The sequence below is a fragment of the Phocoena phocoena genome, chromosome 2 (assembly GCF_963924675.1).
Source record: "Phocoena phocoena chromosome 2, mPhoPho1.1, whole genome shotgun sequence".
NCBI lineage: Eukaryota > Metazoa > Chordata > Mammalia > Artiodactyla > Phocoenidae > Phocoena > Phocoena phocoena.
Window position 1 is genome coordinate 120104193 of NC_089220.1, and position 19071 is coordinate 120123263.

At 47.5% G+C, this 19071-nt stretch overlaps 1 protein-coding gene across 2 annotated transcripts in view; it reads right to left on the minus strand.

Moving 5' to 3' along the window:
• LOC136117958 (OTU domain-containing protein 7A) overlaps positions 1-19071 on the minus strand; it is a 174639-nt gene that overhangs the window by 31872 nt on the left and 123696 nt on the right. The window contains exons 4-6 of one of the 2 annotated variants that reach the window (XM_065870993.1): positions 18425-18526; positions 14878-15005; positions 14039-14130 (exon numbers count right to left, since the gene is read on the minus strand). In XM_065870993.1, the coding sequence (XP_065727065.1) occupies positions 14039-14130; positions 14878-15005; positions 18425-18526 (322 nt within the window). Of the gene's footprint in view, positions 1-14038; positions 14152-14877; positions 15006-18424; positions 18527-19071 lie in introns of both variants that reach the window. The other variant, XM_065870992.1, reaches the window with a different exon arrangement.

Sequence of the window (19071 nt, forward strand, 5' to 3'; positions counted from 1 at the left end):
CACAGGGAACTCTACTCAATATCTTGTAATGACCTATAATGGAAAAGAATCTGAAAAAGAAATATATATATATATATGTGCACAACTGAATCACTTTGCTGTACACCTGAAAATAACACAACATTGTAAATCAACTATATTTCAATAAAAATTAAAAAAATATAAGCATATATGTGTTTGTGTGTGTATGCATACGCGCACATATATAGGAATATGAATGTATGTGCATATTTAGATTCTATACACATACCCTCCCCCTACCTCTAGGTGAAAGGCAGGGCACTACGTGGGCTATTCTGACCCTTGATTTTCCTCTTAACAGTACATCCCAGAGAGGCCTCCGTCATAGTATGTGGGTCTCCTCCCCTCTCACAGCTGCATGGCAGCATTTCTGCCAGTGGTGGGACTCGACCCCTTCTCCCAGGCAGGGTTTGGAGCCATGACGACATCTTTGATGAGCTGGCACATAGGTACAGAGGGGGGCTGGAGAGTCAGCCTGAGGGGTTCACAGGGGCTGAGGCCAGCCGGTGCCCTGCTGTGGGCCTTTGTATCCAGTCAGGAACTGTGTCTGCCCAGACGGGAAGCTTTTCAAAAAGATTTCCTAAGGCACAGTGTAGGCTGCTGGGGCCTTACTAAACGCTATGGCCTGGGGATCCAGGAGGGAAGGATGGTGGCACCCCTGGCACTTTGAGGGGACCAAGAGGGTCTCGGGCTCAGACAGGAGCTTCTCAACAGTGGCCAGGGTAGGCTGGGGGTGAGGACTCATTTCACTGTCTAAAATGAATAGGCTGGGGTCATTTGTGTGACAAATATTTACTGAGTATCTGCTCTGGGTATAGCACTGTTGCTAGGTGTGTGTGTGTGTGTGTGTGTGTGTGTGTGCGTGCATGTGTGCACATGTATGCAGGTCTAAGCGGTAGAGACAATTAACAGATGATCAAACAAATAACTATCAGGTGTTAGTAAGCACAGTAGTAAAAAGGGGCTGCTTTAAACAGGAAGGTCAGGGAAGGCTCCTGACAGATGAAGAGTTGGCTTCAATCGTATTTTCAATTAGCAATGTCTTTAAAAATTTGACCTGGATTCCACATTTGCAAATGTGAGAACTCGTTAGGTGAACAAACATTCTTCCTGCTTGGTTCACTGGTAAAAGTCACAGCACCTTGAGGAATATTTGTAAGACAGCCTCCTTTTCCACAAGGGGCCAAGCCCTGACCCTGCGGGGTGGGCACCTCCCAGCAGTGGCATGCCACTCACCTTTCCTTAAAAGACTGACTTAAGTTCATATCTCTGAGACTGTGCATCAGGTAACCATTTAGGATTCTAGTTATTTCTGAAAAAGTCCAATAAAAAAGAAAGGCAGCAAACATATTATGAAATTATGTAGGCACAGCAATGAAATTATGGAAAGTCAGTTACAAAATGAGCAGCACACAAGAGAGATAGGGGCCTGGGGTGTCAGTCACTCTGTGGGGGCTGCCCAAGAGTCCTTGAAACGGCCCCCTCTCTCAGCCTCTTTTTCTCTTTGTTCAAACAGCCTCTCAGCCTCCATAACCTGTCTCATCCAATGGTGAGCAAGTAAGCTTTTCTTTTATAAAAGGTTAAAGAACAAAATTGATTACTTTCATCACAAATCTCAGGATAAGTTCTTGATTCTTGCTTTTCATGCCTGTTTTGCATGTGATAAGAGCATGGGTTTATATTTGTGGTCAGTTCCAGGTTCAGATCCTGGCTCTGTCTCTTCTGGGCTGTGGGATGCTGGGAACTGACTTAATTTTCTGAAACTCAGGTTTCTGTCATTGGCCATGATAAGAACAGCTTTGCAGCCCTGCTTGACGCAGAACGTAACACATGTGCTCAGTAGACGACATGGCTCTAATTCCTGCCTGATGATGCTATTCTTCCCCATCTCTAGGGAATCCTTATCCTCTAAGAAGGCGAGCCCTCCCTGCACGAGCTCCCAGTCAAAGGCTGTGTGGGAAAATGGTGTGAGCACTCATCCCACGAGGGCTGGCCTTTGCTCCCCGCCTGCTAATGGCTCAGGTCTGGGCACTGGTGTCATGGGCTCCAGGCAGGAATGCCTCCCCTAGGGGTGTGTGGAGGCACAAGTGCTTAGCTCCGTACCTGCTGCTCCTGGATCTGGCTCTGTAGGTACACACAGCCCCAAGTGGCCAGCACTGAGCTAGGGTTTGGAAAAGAATCAAAAAGAAGCATTGGGTTGGCTGCACCAACAGGATACTGCAGTCTGAAGGGGAGACAATATAAAACATACACAAGTCCTGCATGAGCAGGGTGCAGGACAGGGCTATGTGCACAGTGGTGCATTCTGGCTGGAGGACAGAAAAGGGAGTCCCAGGGATCCAAAAAGTACCTAGAAGATTATAAAAAGAGGGCTTCAGAAAACAATCCCATGAGGTTGTTTATGAACTCCTGGACTCCCCTCTCCCCAACTCTGAGCTGTGCATGCGTGGATCTGTCCTAATCAGTACACCAAAGGCTCTGACGACTTACTGAAGAGACCCCCGCCCAGGTCACAGACTGCATAATGTGAAGCTTAGCCAAATAGGACAGCAAAGCTTTGAAAACCACAGCCCAGAGAAGGCAGGTTGAAATTTATAGTATGAACCTACCTGATAGAATTAAAAAGTCAACATTTTTCTTAGATTATAAACAAGACTCAGAGTCTCATAAGATCCAAAATGTCCAGGATGCAATCCAAATGTACTCGACATATGAAGAACCACAAAAATCTCAATGCCCAAGGAAGAGAACAATCAAAAGACACCAACTCTGAGTTGGTAGATATCGGAATTATCTGACAAAGATTTTAAAGAAGTCATTATGAAAATGCTCCAATAAGTGATGAAAATTTTAGAACCTAAATATACAACAATTGGAAGAAAAAAATTCACTGAGTGGACTCAACAGCAGATTGGAGATGAGAAAGAAAAAGGGTCAGTAAATCTGAAGATGGATCAACAGATGACCCAATCTGAAGAAGAGGGAGAAGAAAAGATTGACAAAATGAGGATTTCAGGGCTTCCCTGGTGGCGCAGTGGTTGAGAGTCTGCCTGCCAGTGCAGGGGACACGGGTTTGAGCCCTGGTCTGGGAGGATCCCACATGCCACGGAGTGGCTGGGCCCGTGAGCCACAGCTGCTGAGCCTGCGTGTCTGGAGCCTGTGCTCCACAATGGGAGAGGCCGCGATGGTGAGAGGCCCGCGCACTGTGATGAAGAGTGGCCCCCGCTTGCCGCAACTAGAGAAGGCCCTCGCACAGAAACGAAGACCCAACACAGCCAAAAATAAATGAATGAATAAATAAATATTTATTTATTTTAAAAAAATGAGGATTTCAGTGACTTGTCAGTCAATGCCAAAGGTGTAATACTCATGTCATGAGGGTCCAATAAGGAGAAAGAGTACAGTGCCCCTAAAAAGAAAAAAATATTTAAATAAATAATGACTGAAAGCTTCCTAAGCTGTGCAAAGATACAAACCTGTAGATTTAAGAAGCTCAGAGAACTAAAGAGGATAAACCTAAAGAAACTCATGGCCAGACACAACAAAATCAAATTGCTGAAACCTAAGGACAGAGGAAAAATGTTGAAAGCAGCCAGATAAAAGTGACACTCTCAACAGGGGAACAATAATTCCAATGACTGTAGATTTCTCATCAGGAACCACTGGAAGACAGAAGGAGAAACAAGATTTTTAAAGGATGTTAAACTAGAATTCTATATCCAGTAAAAATATCCTTCAGGTGTAAAGGTGAAATAAACATATTCTCAGATGAAGAAAAGGGGATACATAACCACCAAATCTCCCTAAAAAAAGTAAAGGAAAATGTTCAGATTGAAAGAAAATGATACAAGAAGAAATGCTGGAATATCAGAAATGAAGGAAGCACAACAGTTACAGTCATGATCTGCATACATATTAACAGACTATCCTTTTCCTCTTGAGTTCTTTAATATATATTTGAAGACTCACATTAAAATAATTATATTGGCTGGTGGGGTAGTTAAAGTATGTAGATGCAATACATAAGAAAATTAAAACATAAAGGAGAAGATAAGGGACCCATATTGTGACAAGGATTTTGAATTTCACTTGAATTCCAAAAGGGATTGCTTAAAATATGTATATTGTAATTACTACAGCCACCACTTAAAAATTATATGAAGAGATGTTAAAATCACAAAAGTTAAATTAAAATAGAAACTTAAAAATTCAAATAACTGAAACAAGGAAAGGGGAACATAGGAACAAAAAAAACACAAAAGGAAAAAGAGAACAAATAATAAAATGAAAAACCTAAATTCAAGCATGTCAATCATTACATTAAATACAGATTGTTTAAATGCAGCAGTTAAAAGATAGAAATTGTTAGAATCAATAAAAACTATTTGCTGTGTTGAAGAAACTCACTTCAAATATAATGATACAGGTAGGTTAAAGGTAAAAGGATGGAAAATTACAGATCATGAAAATTTTAATCAAGAGAAAACTAGAGAAGCTTTATCAATGTCAGGCAAAGTAGACTTCAGAGCAAAGAAAATTGCCCCAGATAAAGAGAAATACTACATAATGATAAAAGGATAAAATTCAGCAAGAAGATAGAATAGTCCTAAATGAACGTGGATTTAACAATAAGACTTCAAAATACTTAGAAAAAAAACCTGACAAAACTGAAAGGAGAAACAGAAACAGCCACAAGTATAATTGTAGGGCTACAAACTTCTCTCTTGGTAACTGAAAGAACAAGTAGACAGAAAATCATCAAGGGTATAGAAACTTTGAACAAAACCATCAGTCGATTGGATCTAACTGACATCAACAGAATACTCCATCTAACAAGTACAGAATACACATCTTTTTAAAATGCACATGGAATATTCACAAAGATAGACAATATGCTTACTTCTTAACAAAACTGAACACATTTTAAATAATTTAAATCATACCAATTATGTTCTCAGACCATAATGCAATTAAACTAGAATTAGTAAAGAAAGACAACAAAAACATATTACACAATACACTTTTAAATAATTCAGTGGTAAAAGAGAAAGTCTCAAGGGAAATTAGAAAATATTTTAAACAGAATGAAAATAAAATGCAACGTATCAAAATTTGTTGTATGCAGCTAAGCAGTTCTTAGAGGGAAATTTATAGCCCCAAAATGCATATATTACAAAAAAGAAAGATCTCAAATCAATAATCTAAGCTTTCACCTGAAAAAAGTAGAAAAATCAGTGCAAAATAAACCCAAAGCAAGCAGAAGGAGGGAAACTCTAAAGGTAAGAGCAGAAACCAATGAAATTAAAATCTAAAAATCAATAGGGATAATCAATTGAGCCAAAACGGGTTCTTTTAAAATAACTTTAATAAAATTGATAGAACTTTAGCAAGGCTGACCAAAAAAAAAAAAAAAAAGAGAAAGACACTAATTGCTGAGTCTGAAAAGAAAGGGAATATCACTAAAGTCCCTCCAAGATATTTATAAGTTAAAAAAGGGAAAATTACAAACAATATTATGCACATAAATTCAACAACTTAGATGAAATGGAACAATTTGTCAAAAACCACAAGCTACCCAAACCTACTTATTTCTGTAACTATGAAAGAAATTGAATTTATAGTTAATAAACTTCTGAAAAGGAAATGTTTGGTTGCAGATGATTTCATAGGTTCAGTGAAGTCTACCAAACATTTAAAGAATAAATATTACCAGTTCTATACAATCTCTTCTAGAAAATAGAAGAGGAGGTAATAGTTCCCAACTTGTTTTATGAGACTAGCATTACTCTGATACCAAAACTAGACAAAAACAGTAGTATATAAAAAGAAAACTACATTCCAATAACCTCCATGGCCACAGATGCAAAAATTCTCAACATAATATTGCCAAATTGAATGAACAAAATAAAAAGTTCAGGACACCAAGAGAAAGTGGAATTAATCCCTGGAATGCAAGGATTCCCTGCAATGGAATCCCTGGTTCAATATTCAAATATCATTCAATGTAACCCACCACATTAATGGTCTAAAGACAAAAAAAATCCACATGATCATATTAATTGATGTAGAAATGTATTAGATAAAATTCAGCTTTCATTAATGACAGAAACTCTTGACAAAAGGAATAGAAAGAAACTTCCTCAACCTCATAAAAGATACCTACTAGAAACCCATGCAAGTTGTTGCATGTATCAATAGTTTGTTTTTAATTCATGAATAGTATTCCATAATATTGATGTACTCCAATTTGTTTATCAATGGACATTTGAGTTATTTCCAGTTTTTGGCAATTATGAGTAGAACTTCTATAAATATTTTACATAGACCTTTGTGTGAATGTACATTTTCATTTCTTTGGGGCAGATTTTCTCAATCTTGGCACTATTGAAATTTTGGACCAGATAATTCTTTGTTTTGGGGGGCTGTTCTGTGCATCTTAGAAGGTTTAGCAGCATCCCTGGCTTCTGCTCATTAGATTCTAGCAGTATCCAGCCCACCCTCCAGTTGTGACAACCAAAATATCTCTAGACCTTGCCAAATGTCCCATGGGGGCAAAATCATCCCTGGTTAAGAACCACAGCTTTAGGGTAAATACTTAGCAGTAGGACTGCTGGGTCATATGGCAAATGTATTTTTTAATTTACAAGAATCTGTCAAACTGTATTCCAGAGTGGTTGTGTCATTTTACATCACCAACAATGTGATGTAAAATTTGCTTTGCATTCTCACCACCACCTGGTATTGCCAGTATATTTTCTTTTCGACCTTCTTACAGGTATGTAGTGGTTTTAATTTTCATTTCCCTAATGGGGTCTACATTGTATTCTTCAAACTGAGAGGGTCCTGGTTTTCTCCCTGCCTCCCAGGAGTATAGTCACTGTTGGATATTGCTTGGTAATTTAAAATAATTCCTCTCATTAATTCATCATAGAACTAACGCTTACAAAGGTTTTCAATATTTGGCAAGGAGGAAAGGGAGACTCAGGGAGGCTGAGTTGGAAAATGCCTTTCTGTACATTCACAGAGAAAGACAACTGATGGTAAAGGTTTAGTCTGTTGTTAATGAAGGCTGGGATCTGAAATGATACTCCCTTGAAACACATCCTGGAATTGGACTAGAAAACAAAGAGGCCTTATTCTATCACTCACAGAAAAGAGCAAGAACCCAATTCTCTATAAACAGAGACAGAGGCTTCTGAGCCAAGAGGTAGGAGGAAAAGCAGGGACCAGGGAACCTGGGAGGCAGAATACCTGAATTTGAACTATGGGTTTTCCACTCAGTAGATTACCCTGGACAAATCATTTTTATCCTGAATCCAAGTTTCCTCATACTTTAAATGAGAGTTACAATCCTTATCTCACAGGGTTACTGTGATGGCAGAATGAGATAGTGTGTGCGCAAATGCACAGCACATAGCAGGAAATTAATACATGTTGAGTTAATGAATAAATCTTTTTCAGAGCCTATAAAGACAAAGTAAGAAGTTGAATGTATTTAGTCTTTGATTTCATATAATTGTTTTACTTCAAATTAGCCAACCTGAACTGAGTGCCAGGAAGCTGATAGCTTTCTGTCTGATTTATTTCCTTTGATGACATCATTCATTCCATGAATTTAAAGTTAGAATTTTATACCCAGACAAACTATCCACCAAGGGTGAGACAGAATAAAGACAGATTCAGATACGCAAGGACCCAAAAAAGTCTATTTGCAAGTACACTCCTTCTTGAGAAGCTATAAAGCTTGTCACAGTGTATGCTCTGGGAAACTGCAGGGTTCTGGACTCAGGTCTGGGTCTGCATTCTAGCCCCACCAGTTACAAACTGGAGGTAAGTCAATTAATCTCTCAGAGCATTAGTTTTCCAACGTACAAAGGAGGATGATGCCTAATTTATAAAGTGGAGATAAAGGGTGTAAGGTGGTGACACTTAGGTAGTATGTAAGGCAGGTAGGTGCCCAGCGGAGGTTCATGCCTTCCTCTCTCCAATCCTCACTGTGTCCAGTGCAATCCTATAAGCTGTTTTTGTGTTCCATTCCCAGAGGTCCAGGCTCTGGAGGTCAGGCTGCAGAGTATACAGTGCAGTAACCCTGACGTATAAGCTCACAGGAAGGATCTGCTCTACAGTCAGAGACTCCTGAAAGCCCCTAAAAGCTCCAACGTTTTCAAGACTCAAAGGAATGAATTTCTAAGGGTGGAATATCAGACACTGAGATGAGCGAGTGTGAGGTGAATGTGATAACCACTACACTATGGACAGTGAGATGAACCAATGGAGAGTCAGGGAAAAGGAACACATTTCAAGTATTTGGGATGGGCCTTTACAACATACCATATAGGCAGCAGGCAGGCCAACTCACAGGCTGAGTGTGACAATGTCTTAATAAACATTATTTTTACAGTTGTATAAACTTCTTTCCAAACACTTTCAAACCCATGATTTCACCGCCTCATCCAACAGCATCAGAGAATGTGGCTGATTGCTTTCATGGCCACAGAGCCTTCTTACTGCTGTGTACTTGTCTATTTGCAATGTGACCCGGCCCCTCCTCTTATTAAGGATGGAGTCTCTTTCTCTGCCCAGAGGCTGGCTCAGCCATGGGACAAGCAGAGAGTTGAGCCGTGCCTCTACAATGGGGGCTGCCTCCTCTTCCTGCTCTGATCCATGTTGTAAGGAGCCTGAGCCTTCTCAAGGATGAAAGCCCATCTGGACAGAGGCCCAGCGAGAGCCAGAGCTGTGAACCAGGCCATCCTGGACTATGCAGCCCCACCCACACCAACTGCCAGATGCTGCAGTCCCAGGAGCAGCTCCAGGCAATTCCAGACCAGACTGCTGACCCCCAGCATACGAGCAAATCCAGGGGGTCTGCTTTAAGCCACCCAGCTTTGGTGTGGTTTTCTCCACAACCATCAAAAACCGATACAGCCTGGCAGGGACGTTATTACCAAGTGCATTTTACATCTGAACAACACGGACGTTCAGAGAGCTTGGGAGACGGGCCTGAGATCACACGCCCAGCCTGGGACTCTAACCCAGGTCATCTGAGTCTGGGCCTCTGGTCAGGGTCCACCAGGCATCCCCCCTTCCTAGTTCTCAGTTGCCTTGAAACCAGATGAAGCACCCAGAGGCCACCACTAACTAACTGCTTTCAGAGATTTTACCGGTTTTGGAACAAGTAATGGATTCCTCCCGTTGCACACACCCCCTCTTCCCGCAGTGTCCAGCATGGGGGTGGGGCAGTGCTGCACGTGCCAGCCGGTGACGGACAATTTCACCTCAGCACTGCTTTCCCTGCAGACCTGAGGCTGGACTTACTTTCTTCTCTCCTCCGTGTCTTCCTTTTCCTTCTGGGGAGCAGCCCTCTTCCCCATGGCCCCACTTGCAGCCCTGGTGACGGGCGAGCCTAGTTCACCTTTGGTGGAGGGGCTGTAAACCCTAGCAGCAGTGTGAAGGAGGTCACACTTCACACGTCGTGCCTCAGAGGGTCTCTGGAGGAGCAGCAGCACAGAACGTCTGATTTCTCATTTTAGCCACAGAGAAACATACATGTTTTGATTTGCAAGTAGGAGCAGCAGAGACAACGGATCCTGTAGTTCTGAGTGCGCCTGCGTGGAAGCCCCCACCTCTGCCTGCCTCGGCTCTCACCATGTTTGCCGCGTCTGTGGGTGCAGGTGCCACCCCATCTTTCTCACGCATCTGAACTCAGCAGGGAGCTCACACTGGCCTTGCCTTCCTGAGGTCTTGGAGGGCATCCCACTCTGTGGTCACCAGTCCTGAGCAGCCTGTCCACGGTGGCTCTCTGGCTGGTGGCCCGCCCTGCCCAGATCCCAGCCTGGTCTCCACCCTTGTCCGTGGTCAAGTCGTGGACAGGCATCCCTGCCTCCAGGGTCTCCTGCTGGGGCTTGGCCAGTGAGCCTGGGGACCGGCCACTGCGAGTCGTTCCGGGGGAAGGCAGGAAGCAGGCCAAGCGCATCCCTGGGTCTGGCCCTTGGTCCCTTCCGGCCTCTTCAGATACTTAACCTGGTTGCTTTCTGGAAAAAAAATGATACTGGGCCAGTGTCCATACTGGGAGCTGCAGTGTGGCATCTGTCTCCATCTGTCCCAGGGCCAGGCAGCCAGGGGCTGGCTGGGCAGGAGCAGTGCTTGCACTTGTCACTCACCATGGTGGCCAGGTTCCCAGGGCATGGGGGGAACACGAGGAAAGCCACTGTAGTTTTTCTCACCATTGTACCTGCAAATGCACTCATTTGCCCAGCTCTCTCCTTTCCTCAGGATAAACTCTGGGAAGTCTGTGTGGCCTTTCTGGTCACTTTTCCTAGTTCTGTTCAGGGGGCTATCACATCAGCCCTGAGCCGAGCCCACTGCAGGCCTAGCTGGTTCTTCTCTGTTTCTCGCTTCACCTCCTCCCCGTTCTCTGGCAGCACCTGTGCCCCCTGAGGGGCCAGCGCAGGCCAGACAGGAGAGGCCAGAGGGCAGCCAAGGCCATCTTGGCTCTCCTCCTTTGGGTGCCCGCTGGGCTTGGGGGAGGTCTTAATGCTGACTCCATTTCCAAGGACGTGCTTTTGCAGGTCTTCAGACCTCCCCCCAGCTGAGGGTCTCTGCCCTCCATTCCCTGGACAGAGGTAGTGGTGCCCCAAGCCAATGGCCGTGCCCGCCCTTCAGGCCTGGCCTTCTCCCTCATAGGCAGAGTCCTGAAGACAGCGTGGCCCAGGCCTCCTCCCAGGATTCGCACTCAGTCTCCGCAACCCTGGAGCCCCAGGGATGCTCCCCATCCCTCAGCTCAGCACGAGGAGGGGACCCTCTTCCCCTTGCCAAGAGAAGACAGAGGCAAAATGCAGAGATGCTGACAACTTGCTCAAGAAAAGTCTCTCTTTTGGACTTTTGCACCCCAAGAGAAGGTGGACCCCCCAGCAGGGGTACACCTCCTAGAAGGAGGAAACAGTCCTGTTCTCTGTGGTGTGACCGCTGAAGAGCTCTCCAGGGAGGTGGATGTGGGAAGGTCCCGTGAGAGTGACTAAAAGCCTCTGTGAGGTCTCTCTCACAGAGCTCAAATGTTACCACAGTAATGTGTCAGAACCAAAACAGCCTTGGTTCTAGAAGCTCCCCACCTGCGTCTGGGATCTACCTGCTGCTGTGGGTCCAGGTGACTGTCCGGAGCCCACACACAGCCCTGCAGACTGCAGTTATTGGGCCAGGAAACCCTGTGCCCTCCACATATATATAATGGAATATTACTCAACCATAAAAAGGAACAAAACTGAGTTATTTGTAGTGAGGTGGATGGACCTAGAGTCTGTCATACAGAGTGAAGTAAGTCAGAAAGAGAAAAACAAATACCGTATGCTAACACATATATATGGAATCTAAGAAAAAAAAGAAAATGGTCATGAAGAACCTAGGGGTAAGATGAGAATAAAGACACAGACCTACTAGAGAATGGACTTGAAGATACAGGGAGGGCGAAGGGTAGGCTGTGACAAAGTGAGAGAGTGGCATGGACATATATACACTACCAAACATAAGGTAGATAACTAGTGGGAAGCAGCCGCATAGCACAGGGAGATCAGCTCCGTGCTTTGTGACCGCCTAGAGGGGTGGGATAGGGAGGGTGGGAGGGAGGGAGATGCAAGAGGGAAGAGATGTGGGAACATATGTATATGTATAACTGATTTACTTTGTTATAAAGCAGAAACTAACACACCATTGTAAAGCACTTATACTCCAATAAAGATGTTAAAAAACAAACAAACAAAACAAAAAAACCCTGTGCCCTGGCTTGGGAGGGCATGGGGTGGGGGAGGATTGGAGCCCCTGGGACCATTTAAAATCCAGGAGAAACCAGACATGGGGCTGGGACACCACCTGCAGAGCATTTCTGTGCCATGATCTGTGCAGAGCGACAGGCAAAGGGACCCTCCCGAGGCCCTGGCACGTGTCAGAATCCTGCCTGCACCCGGGGTTGCCACCCAGCACCTCTCACGGAAGAGGACACTAGTGGCCAGGATGATGCTTACCTGCTCCCCAAACCTTCTGGTCCGAGTTGCATGGAGGGAACTTAAAAAGACCAGGGCGGGAGTTCCCTGGTGGCCTAGTGGTTAGGATTACAGGCTTTCATTGCTGTGACCTGGGTTCAATCCCTGGTCAGAGTTGCGTGGTGTGGCCAAAAACACTTCCATCTTTACAACTGAAACCAAACTAATGGTGAAGGGGTCCTGCGAGGAGGGGGACATTTGGAGGCACAGGGCAGCTACCATCGGGTTGGCAGGTCTCAGCAATGCCCAAGCGCCGGGCGAGTGGTCAGCTGGTCCAGCATCTTCTCCCCCGACCCCATATCCTCAGGGCTTAAGGAGTGGGAGAAAGAGGAAGGGACAGTAGGGGACACAGCCGCTGCCCATCACCTAGGGGCCTCTATGTGGTGGTCCTGCCTCGACCTTGGCAAACCCGAGTCCCTGTGAGGGGCGACAGGGACAAACAGATGTCGTCTGCTGCCTGCCCCCACTCTCCTGCTCTGAGTCCTCTGGGGCCCCAGGGAGCAGCAGCAGTGCCCAGGCCATGGCCTTAGGAGTCAGATGGCCCGAACCAGCCATGTGACTGTCAGTCAAGTGCCTCCTGGATGGGAGGACTCGGGGGGGGACACAGTATGTGGCGACTGTGACCTGTTATTCTTATCATTACTGCTGTCATTCCCCACATCTTCCCCACCCTGGAAGAGTCACCAAGCAGGATCCAATGTACCAGTGTCTACAGAGCAGCAGGGGCTGGAGGGACAATGGGGAAAAGGATGGCGAGGAACCCTTTAGACGCATCCCAGGCAAGACTCAGCAGTGTGGGAAAGTAGAGAGCAGGCTTTCAGGAATGGATTGAATCTTTAGGACATTTGTCCCCAAATGTCCTAAACAAGACAGATTTTTGGTGTTGACAAGTCTCCCGATTAAAACAAAGTGACAGGGAATTCCCTGGCTGTCCAGTGATTGAGACTTTCTCCTTCTAATGCAGGGGGTGCGGGTTCAATTCCTGGTCGGGGAATTAAGATCCCACGTGCTTCGGGGCCAATAGAACAAAATGTAAAACAGAAGCAATACTGTAACAAATTCAATACAGACTTTCAAAGTGGTCCACATAAAAAAGCACAAAAAAACAAAGTGACAAAACAACCCTGTAGGAATAGTGTTTACAGGTTCCCTTATCATCTCTAAGCCTTGTCTTTGAAGGGCCTCTGTCTGGTGCTGGCCTGGAAAGCGCTAGGTCCTGCTGCAGAGGCTGAGGACCCAGATGCAGAGATGCATGGGAGCAGGGTAGGGCCTGGGATGCACTGCCTGCAGGGGCTGTCTAGAGCCTCTGATCCTTTCTTGGGTCTCCCGGCTGTCAACAAGCATCCTCTCTTGTGTTTGGCTGAGACTTTTTCTAGGGGGTGACAACCTGGCCCTCGGTTTCAAAAAGCTGGGGCCAAAGGGGCTGCAGCTGCCCTGTTGGCTGCACCTTCATTCCCACGTGGGGACGGTCCAGCCGTGTCTGCAGGAAGAACAGCCTCTGCCCACGTGTGCAGAGCAGTAGAGCCTGGGTGCCAGGAACACGCAGGATGTCCCTGGAGCCCGTCTGGGAGGCGCTGGGCTCACCTAACCATCTTTTGTTTCACTGTGACTTCTTAAAGCCAGAAATTAGATGTTCAGATGAAAAAAACCCAAATCAGCAGCCTTAGGCTTCAGAGACTGGTGAGTGCGTGGGCAGTGTGGGCCCTCCCGAGGCTGGCTGGGCGGTGAGTCCCTCCCTGCTGTGGTGTCGGGGGGCACATGTGAGCTTATGAGATGCACATGGGGACTGTGCACACTTTCCCCCAAACATCTGGCAGGGTCCTGCTGTTCCCCGCCCCCCCCCCGCCCACCTGCCCTGCATCCTTGGTAGAATCTAAGGTCTGAAGGCGGGGGTCGTCCTCATGTCACACCCAGCTTGGGGGTCCCGTATCCTCCCCAACTTCCCGTGCCGCTGGGGGCGGGGGCACGGCCGGGGCAGCACTTACCCCCCGCCCGAGCCGCTGTGCTTGCTGATGTGCGTGCGTGGCTCGCTGGAGGCCAGCTTCAGCAGCTCTGTCCACTCCCGCTCCCACTCTTCCTCCGTGTACACCAGCCCTGACTGGCGCAAAGGGGGGCGGGCTCAGGAGGGGGCGGCCACTCCTTACGCTCCACCCAGGCGAGCCTCACTTCCCGGTTTCGTCAGCCCCTGGGCCTGGGGCACCTGTTAGTGGCCGAGGACCATCCCCATTTGCTCTGACAGAATTTGTTCAGAACCCCCAATCTCCAACCTCCATGCCGTTGGGAGTCCACCCAGCAATAGGGGTCATTTCCAGGGGTGAGAACGACCAGTGTAACCTGTACACGCACCGGGCAGGGCACCGACCACTGACACGTGTGTAGGGACCCGGGCAGACCCATCTTCAAGGGCTTCCAGGCCAGCAAAGGGCCAGTGCTCACCAAGGTTCAGGGATGAGGATTCCCTTTGGACTGAGCATACACACTGGGGCTGGGGCCGTGGGCTGTGCCAGGGCCAATCTGTGGCTGCACCGGCAGTGACCTAACGGGTGACCATCTAATTCACCATTCAGGTTGGGACAGCCTTGTGAGTGAAGGCGATTCGTTTTCATAATTACACCAGGACGGGTGGGGGAAATGGACGTCTGGTGGCTGTGGGCAGGGCCTGACTGTTGCAATGGGCTCCTCTTTATTGGGTCTGAATTGGGGACGGAGCCATTGCTGCTGATCTCACAAGACAGACTTGGCCTCGGGGCCCAGATCCGGACCCCGCCCTGGCTTTGGCCACGCACAGTGTGGTCCCGGCTCTGCCACGCCGACAGGTACCTACCTCCTTGTTCTGCTGCGTCTGCTGCCACCTCCATCTTCGCTTCAGGGCCTCCCTCTCGGCCCCCGTCCTCATCATGGTGTAGAGAGCTTTCCGCAAAACCAGGTCCCGGTCGTGAAAGCCCCACATTCCTGCAGCCGGGAGGCCCGTGAGGGGCAGAGGAGAGAGGAGGGACGTGAGGAGGAGGGGGCAGGCCGGCAGGCGCTGAGACCACCACCGCCTTCCAGCCTTGGCCCCCGCAGCTGTGTGAGCAGATCAGCTCAGTAGCCAGCTGTTCAGTTCTGACGATTAGCAAGCAGCTGCCCTCTGTGCTCCCTTGTGATGTTTCCCGTGGATGCAGGCAGCGGTGAAGGAGCACGGACCCTCCTTAGAGCAACAACAGTTTCGCTAAGTGCTGCCTGTCTCAGGGGCCCTTGGCTGGCTGCCCTCAGCCTCTCAGGTTTGCTCTGAGGGATATAATGTTTGTGGTTCGGGCCTTGTGTTTGAGTGGGAGAGAGCCTGTGGGGACAATCGGTGATGTGCCCTCACACAGGGCCCAGAGCCAGGATGGCAGTCAGACTCCGGCTTCATCGGGGGTCTGCCGCATCTGATGTCTGTGGCCCTGAGGCATCTCAGCACACATCTGGGGCCCGCGGAGAGCACCTGCTTCTGAAGGAAGTGCCCCTCCCGGCCTGTGCCGGGTGCCCAGGGGTCAATAAAGACAAACCAGCATCTCTGAGTACGCCTTTGGCGCAGCTCAGAAGTGGCCAAGAAACCCAACCAATGGAAGAAGCATCGTGAAAGAGAGATGCAGCTCTGGCTACAGGGAGAGAGTGGGGGATTCATTCATTCATTCATTTGTTTAATTGAATCCCATTAATTCCACACTTTTTTCACAAGAGGGGTGAGGCACCATTCTGAGTGCTGGGAATATCCACAGCAGCAACCAGGACAGACTGAATTCCTAAAATCTCACGGAGCCCACATTGAGGGGAGGAGAGGCACGTATGGAATTAGCATGTAACACCCTATGTTGCGGGCAGCAGCACCGTCGGGGGGATGAAGCAGGCCAAGAAGGCAGAGTGGTGGGTGGTTTGGTCACGGCGTGAGTGGAGACATTGGAGCAAAGACTTGAGTGGTGAAGGACAGGGCTGAGTCACAGGAAGAGGCCAGGGCTGGCCCCGAGGAGGCCCACGTGGCATACTAGGGAGGGAAAGGTGGCTGGAGCTGGGATGGAGGGGAAGAGGTGGAGACTGGAAAGGTGGACTTAAAGTGAGCTGGGACCCCCTAGAGAGCTTTCAGAGAGCAGTGACCCGCACTGACTGCTGATCAAAAGCCCAAACTGGCTGTACATCCTTTAGTGCAAAGACACGCGGATAACCCTGGGCTGCTGCGGGCTTTCTGTCCAGGGAGGCTTTGGTCTTTTTCTGCAGCACAGGCAGAGGGAGGTGGCTATCAACTCTCCTTTTATGAACAGGCTGAGCTGAGCTTTTTCATCCCTCAGACCTGCCTGCAGCCTCCTCCCAGGCAGGGCAAGTCCCGGGTCCGGTCTACAGGCCATGGCTCCTTGTTTGGGTCTCTTTTGCAAAGAGGGTCTCCTTGTCCCATACATGTTTGCCCACAAGCCTGACTCCAGGATTACCATCATTTCTATGTGTGCCCCACAGCCTAGGTCAATGCCAGGGCTGGTCAGCAGGTCCAGTAAGCATTGCTGGTGAGTGTGGTATGGCCACTTCGGGCAGTCCTGCTCCTGTGGGGTCCAGCAATTTAAGTACAAAAGGGGAACAAAGTACTGGGAGAAAAGAACCAACAGGCCACGAGTCCCAGGCTCAGACTTGGCCTAGCCTCTCTTGCAGCTGGGGTGAGGGCCACCTGCAGAAGGCTTTCCCTTCCCAGGCAGACCTGGAGGGCCTGCTGTGCTCATGGGGAAACACATGCCATCAGACAGGACCACAGTGGCGTGTGGCCAGCTGGTTTGTGGCCTTATCCACCCATGGTCACGCCGGGGACAGTGCCTCTGCATGCTGCAGTTTCAGAAGGACAAAGGCATTTCCATGCCTGAAACTTTGTAAAGAGGCTGCTGGTTGACACAGAGGAGAGATCTCTTCTTTCATTTTCCTTCTCCAGGTTTTATACAGAACAAGATGAAATAAGTTCCATAAGAGGGAGATAGTGAATACATTACGATGGAATAGGACACAACTAGCAAAAATATGTTTTTGAAGAACAGCACGGAAAATTCTCAATACGATTTTAAGGGAAAAATGTTGGATTCCAAACTGTGAACACCGTGAGATCCTAATTTCACTGGAAGAATAGACAAAAGTGTGGAAGACAATATACCAAAATGTTAAAAGCAGCCATCGCTGGGCAGTGAGATTGCTGATTGTTATTTTACTATGATGAATGTGGAGTCAACAGACAGAAATGCGTTAGTTTTGAAAGGGAGGAGGTGGGTGGGTACCCTTGTCTTCCCCATCACTCCTTGTCAAGCCCATGGAATGTGGGATGTTCCCTTTGCTCTTGGGCTCCATCCTCCTCTGGGCATCTCGGGGCCCTTTCCAGGTCCCCTCATTACCCTCTAAGCCTTTTCAGGCTCATCTCAGCCCACCTCTTACAGAATAGGCCTCACTACAGGTCTGAAGCAAGGTCTGGGGCGTCCTTGCTCTGGGACACAGCATCGGGTTAAGGTCATGTTTACCTGGGGAGGCGAGTTTGACCAACAAGGACCATACTCTCATCGGAGGGGCCCATCCCTGGAGAGGGTCCTCATACTGCAGGACTGATAAGGCGCCACTGGCACTGATACTGGGGTCCCCGGCACAAATTCAGTTCTGCCTGTGTTGTAAGCCTGGGTCCAGAGGGGTTAAGTGAGCTTCCAGAAAGTCTACCATGACCTTCCATCATCCAAATATTGCCACCCACACTTGTGCATTTGCTGGTGTCGCTTTTTGTAACCAGGAAGCTCACATCTCCATTGAAGGAGGTTGCTGACCTCTCTGTGGTGTATTCTGACTGTGCCGTGTTATTTACCCAAGCAGTACCTATGTCTGTCTTTTTGTCAGTCTGAGTGCATCAGCTGCAGTCAGTGTGGTGGCCCCAGACTTACCCAACCTCATGCACTGCTCCCCAGACTTCCTGCTCGAGCCCAACAGGGCTTAGCCCCGACCCCAAACACCATGTTAATTTCTGCCTTTCTGCTTTATCTATGTGGTCTCCGTGCCTGGAAGGTCCTTTCTTATAGTCTTTCAAGTTCTTCAAGTCTCAGTAAAATCTCACTTCCTCCAGGAAGTCCTCTTTGATTGCTCTAGATCACGATGTCTAATGCCCATCCCTGCAGCTCTGCTCAGGCCTCCTTCTATCAGGACAGGTCTTTTCTCGTGTGTGCTCTATGTACCCACCAAGCCTGCCAGCTGCTTGACAAGAAGGGCAGGAATTGTTGGCTCCATCCCTTGGGGACTCTTCCAGATGACAGTAATGCACGTGGCTCTACTTAGTATATGATTGTCCTTTAATGACGCACAGAGCAGGCCTGGGCACTGCCACCCTCTGTCTACACTGTGGGGCTTACCCAGTGAGGCAGCGTGTAAAAGGCAGTTCCCGTCCCCTGTCGTGGCCAAAGGAAGAAGCCGTTTACAGCTCGTGCACACGGTGGACCACCAGTTCAGGCGACCTGGAACAGAAGCTCACGTTTAGAATCCCAAGACAGGCAAGGATGTTTGCTAAGTAAGCTTAAACATTGGCGGATGATTTTCTAGAGGATTCTAGAGAACTTCATTGTTAAGGTGGAGGGTTATGGCTACTTATTCTAAAAAAATATATAGATTTTTTTCCTAAGATAAAAAACGGCCAAATTCTCCCATCAACTAGCAAGAAACTCAAGACTAAAGCCTTCTCTCCTTGAATCTGGGAACACATTTTACACAAAATATAAAATTTTTCTTTGTGTAATTTCCTTGAACACAGTTTCCCCTCCCAAAATTTATTTTTCTAAAAAAATACCATCCTTCTTTGTTGATGCATACACACCTTTGAGAGTATGGTTTATATTTAATTTTTTTAATTGACGTATAGTCGATGTACAATGTTCCAGGTGTACAGCAAGGTGGTTCAGTTATACATATATATATATATATATATATATATATATATATATATATAATTTTTCAGATTCTTTTCCATTATAGGTTATTACAAGATATTGAATATATTTCCCTG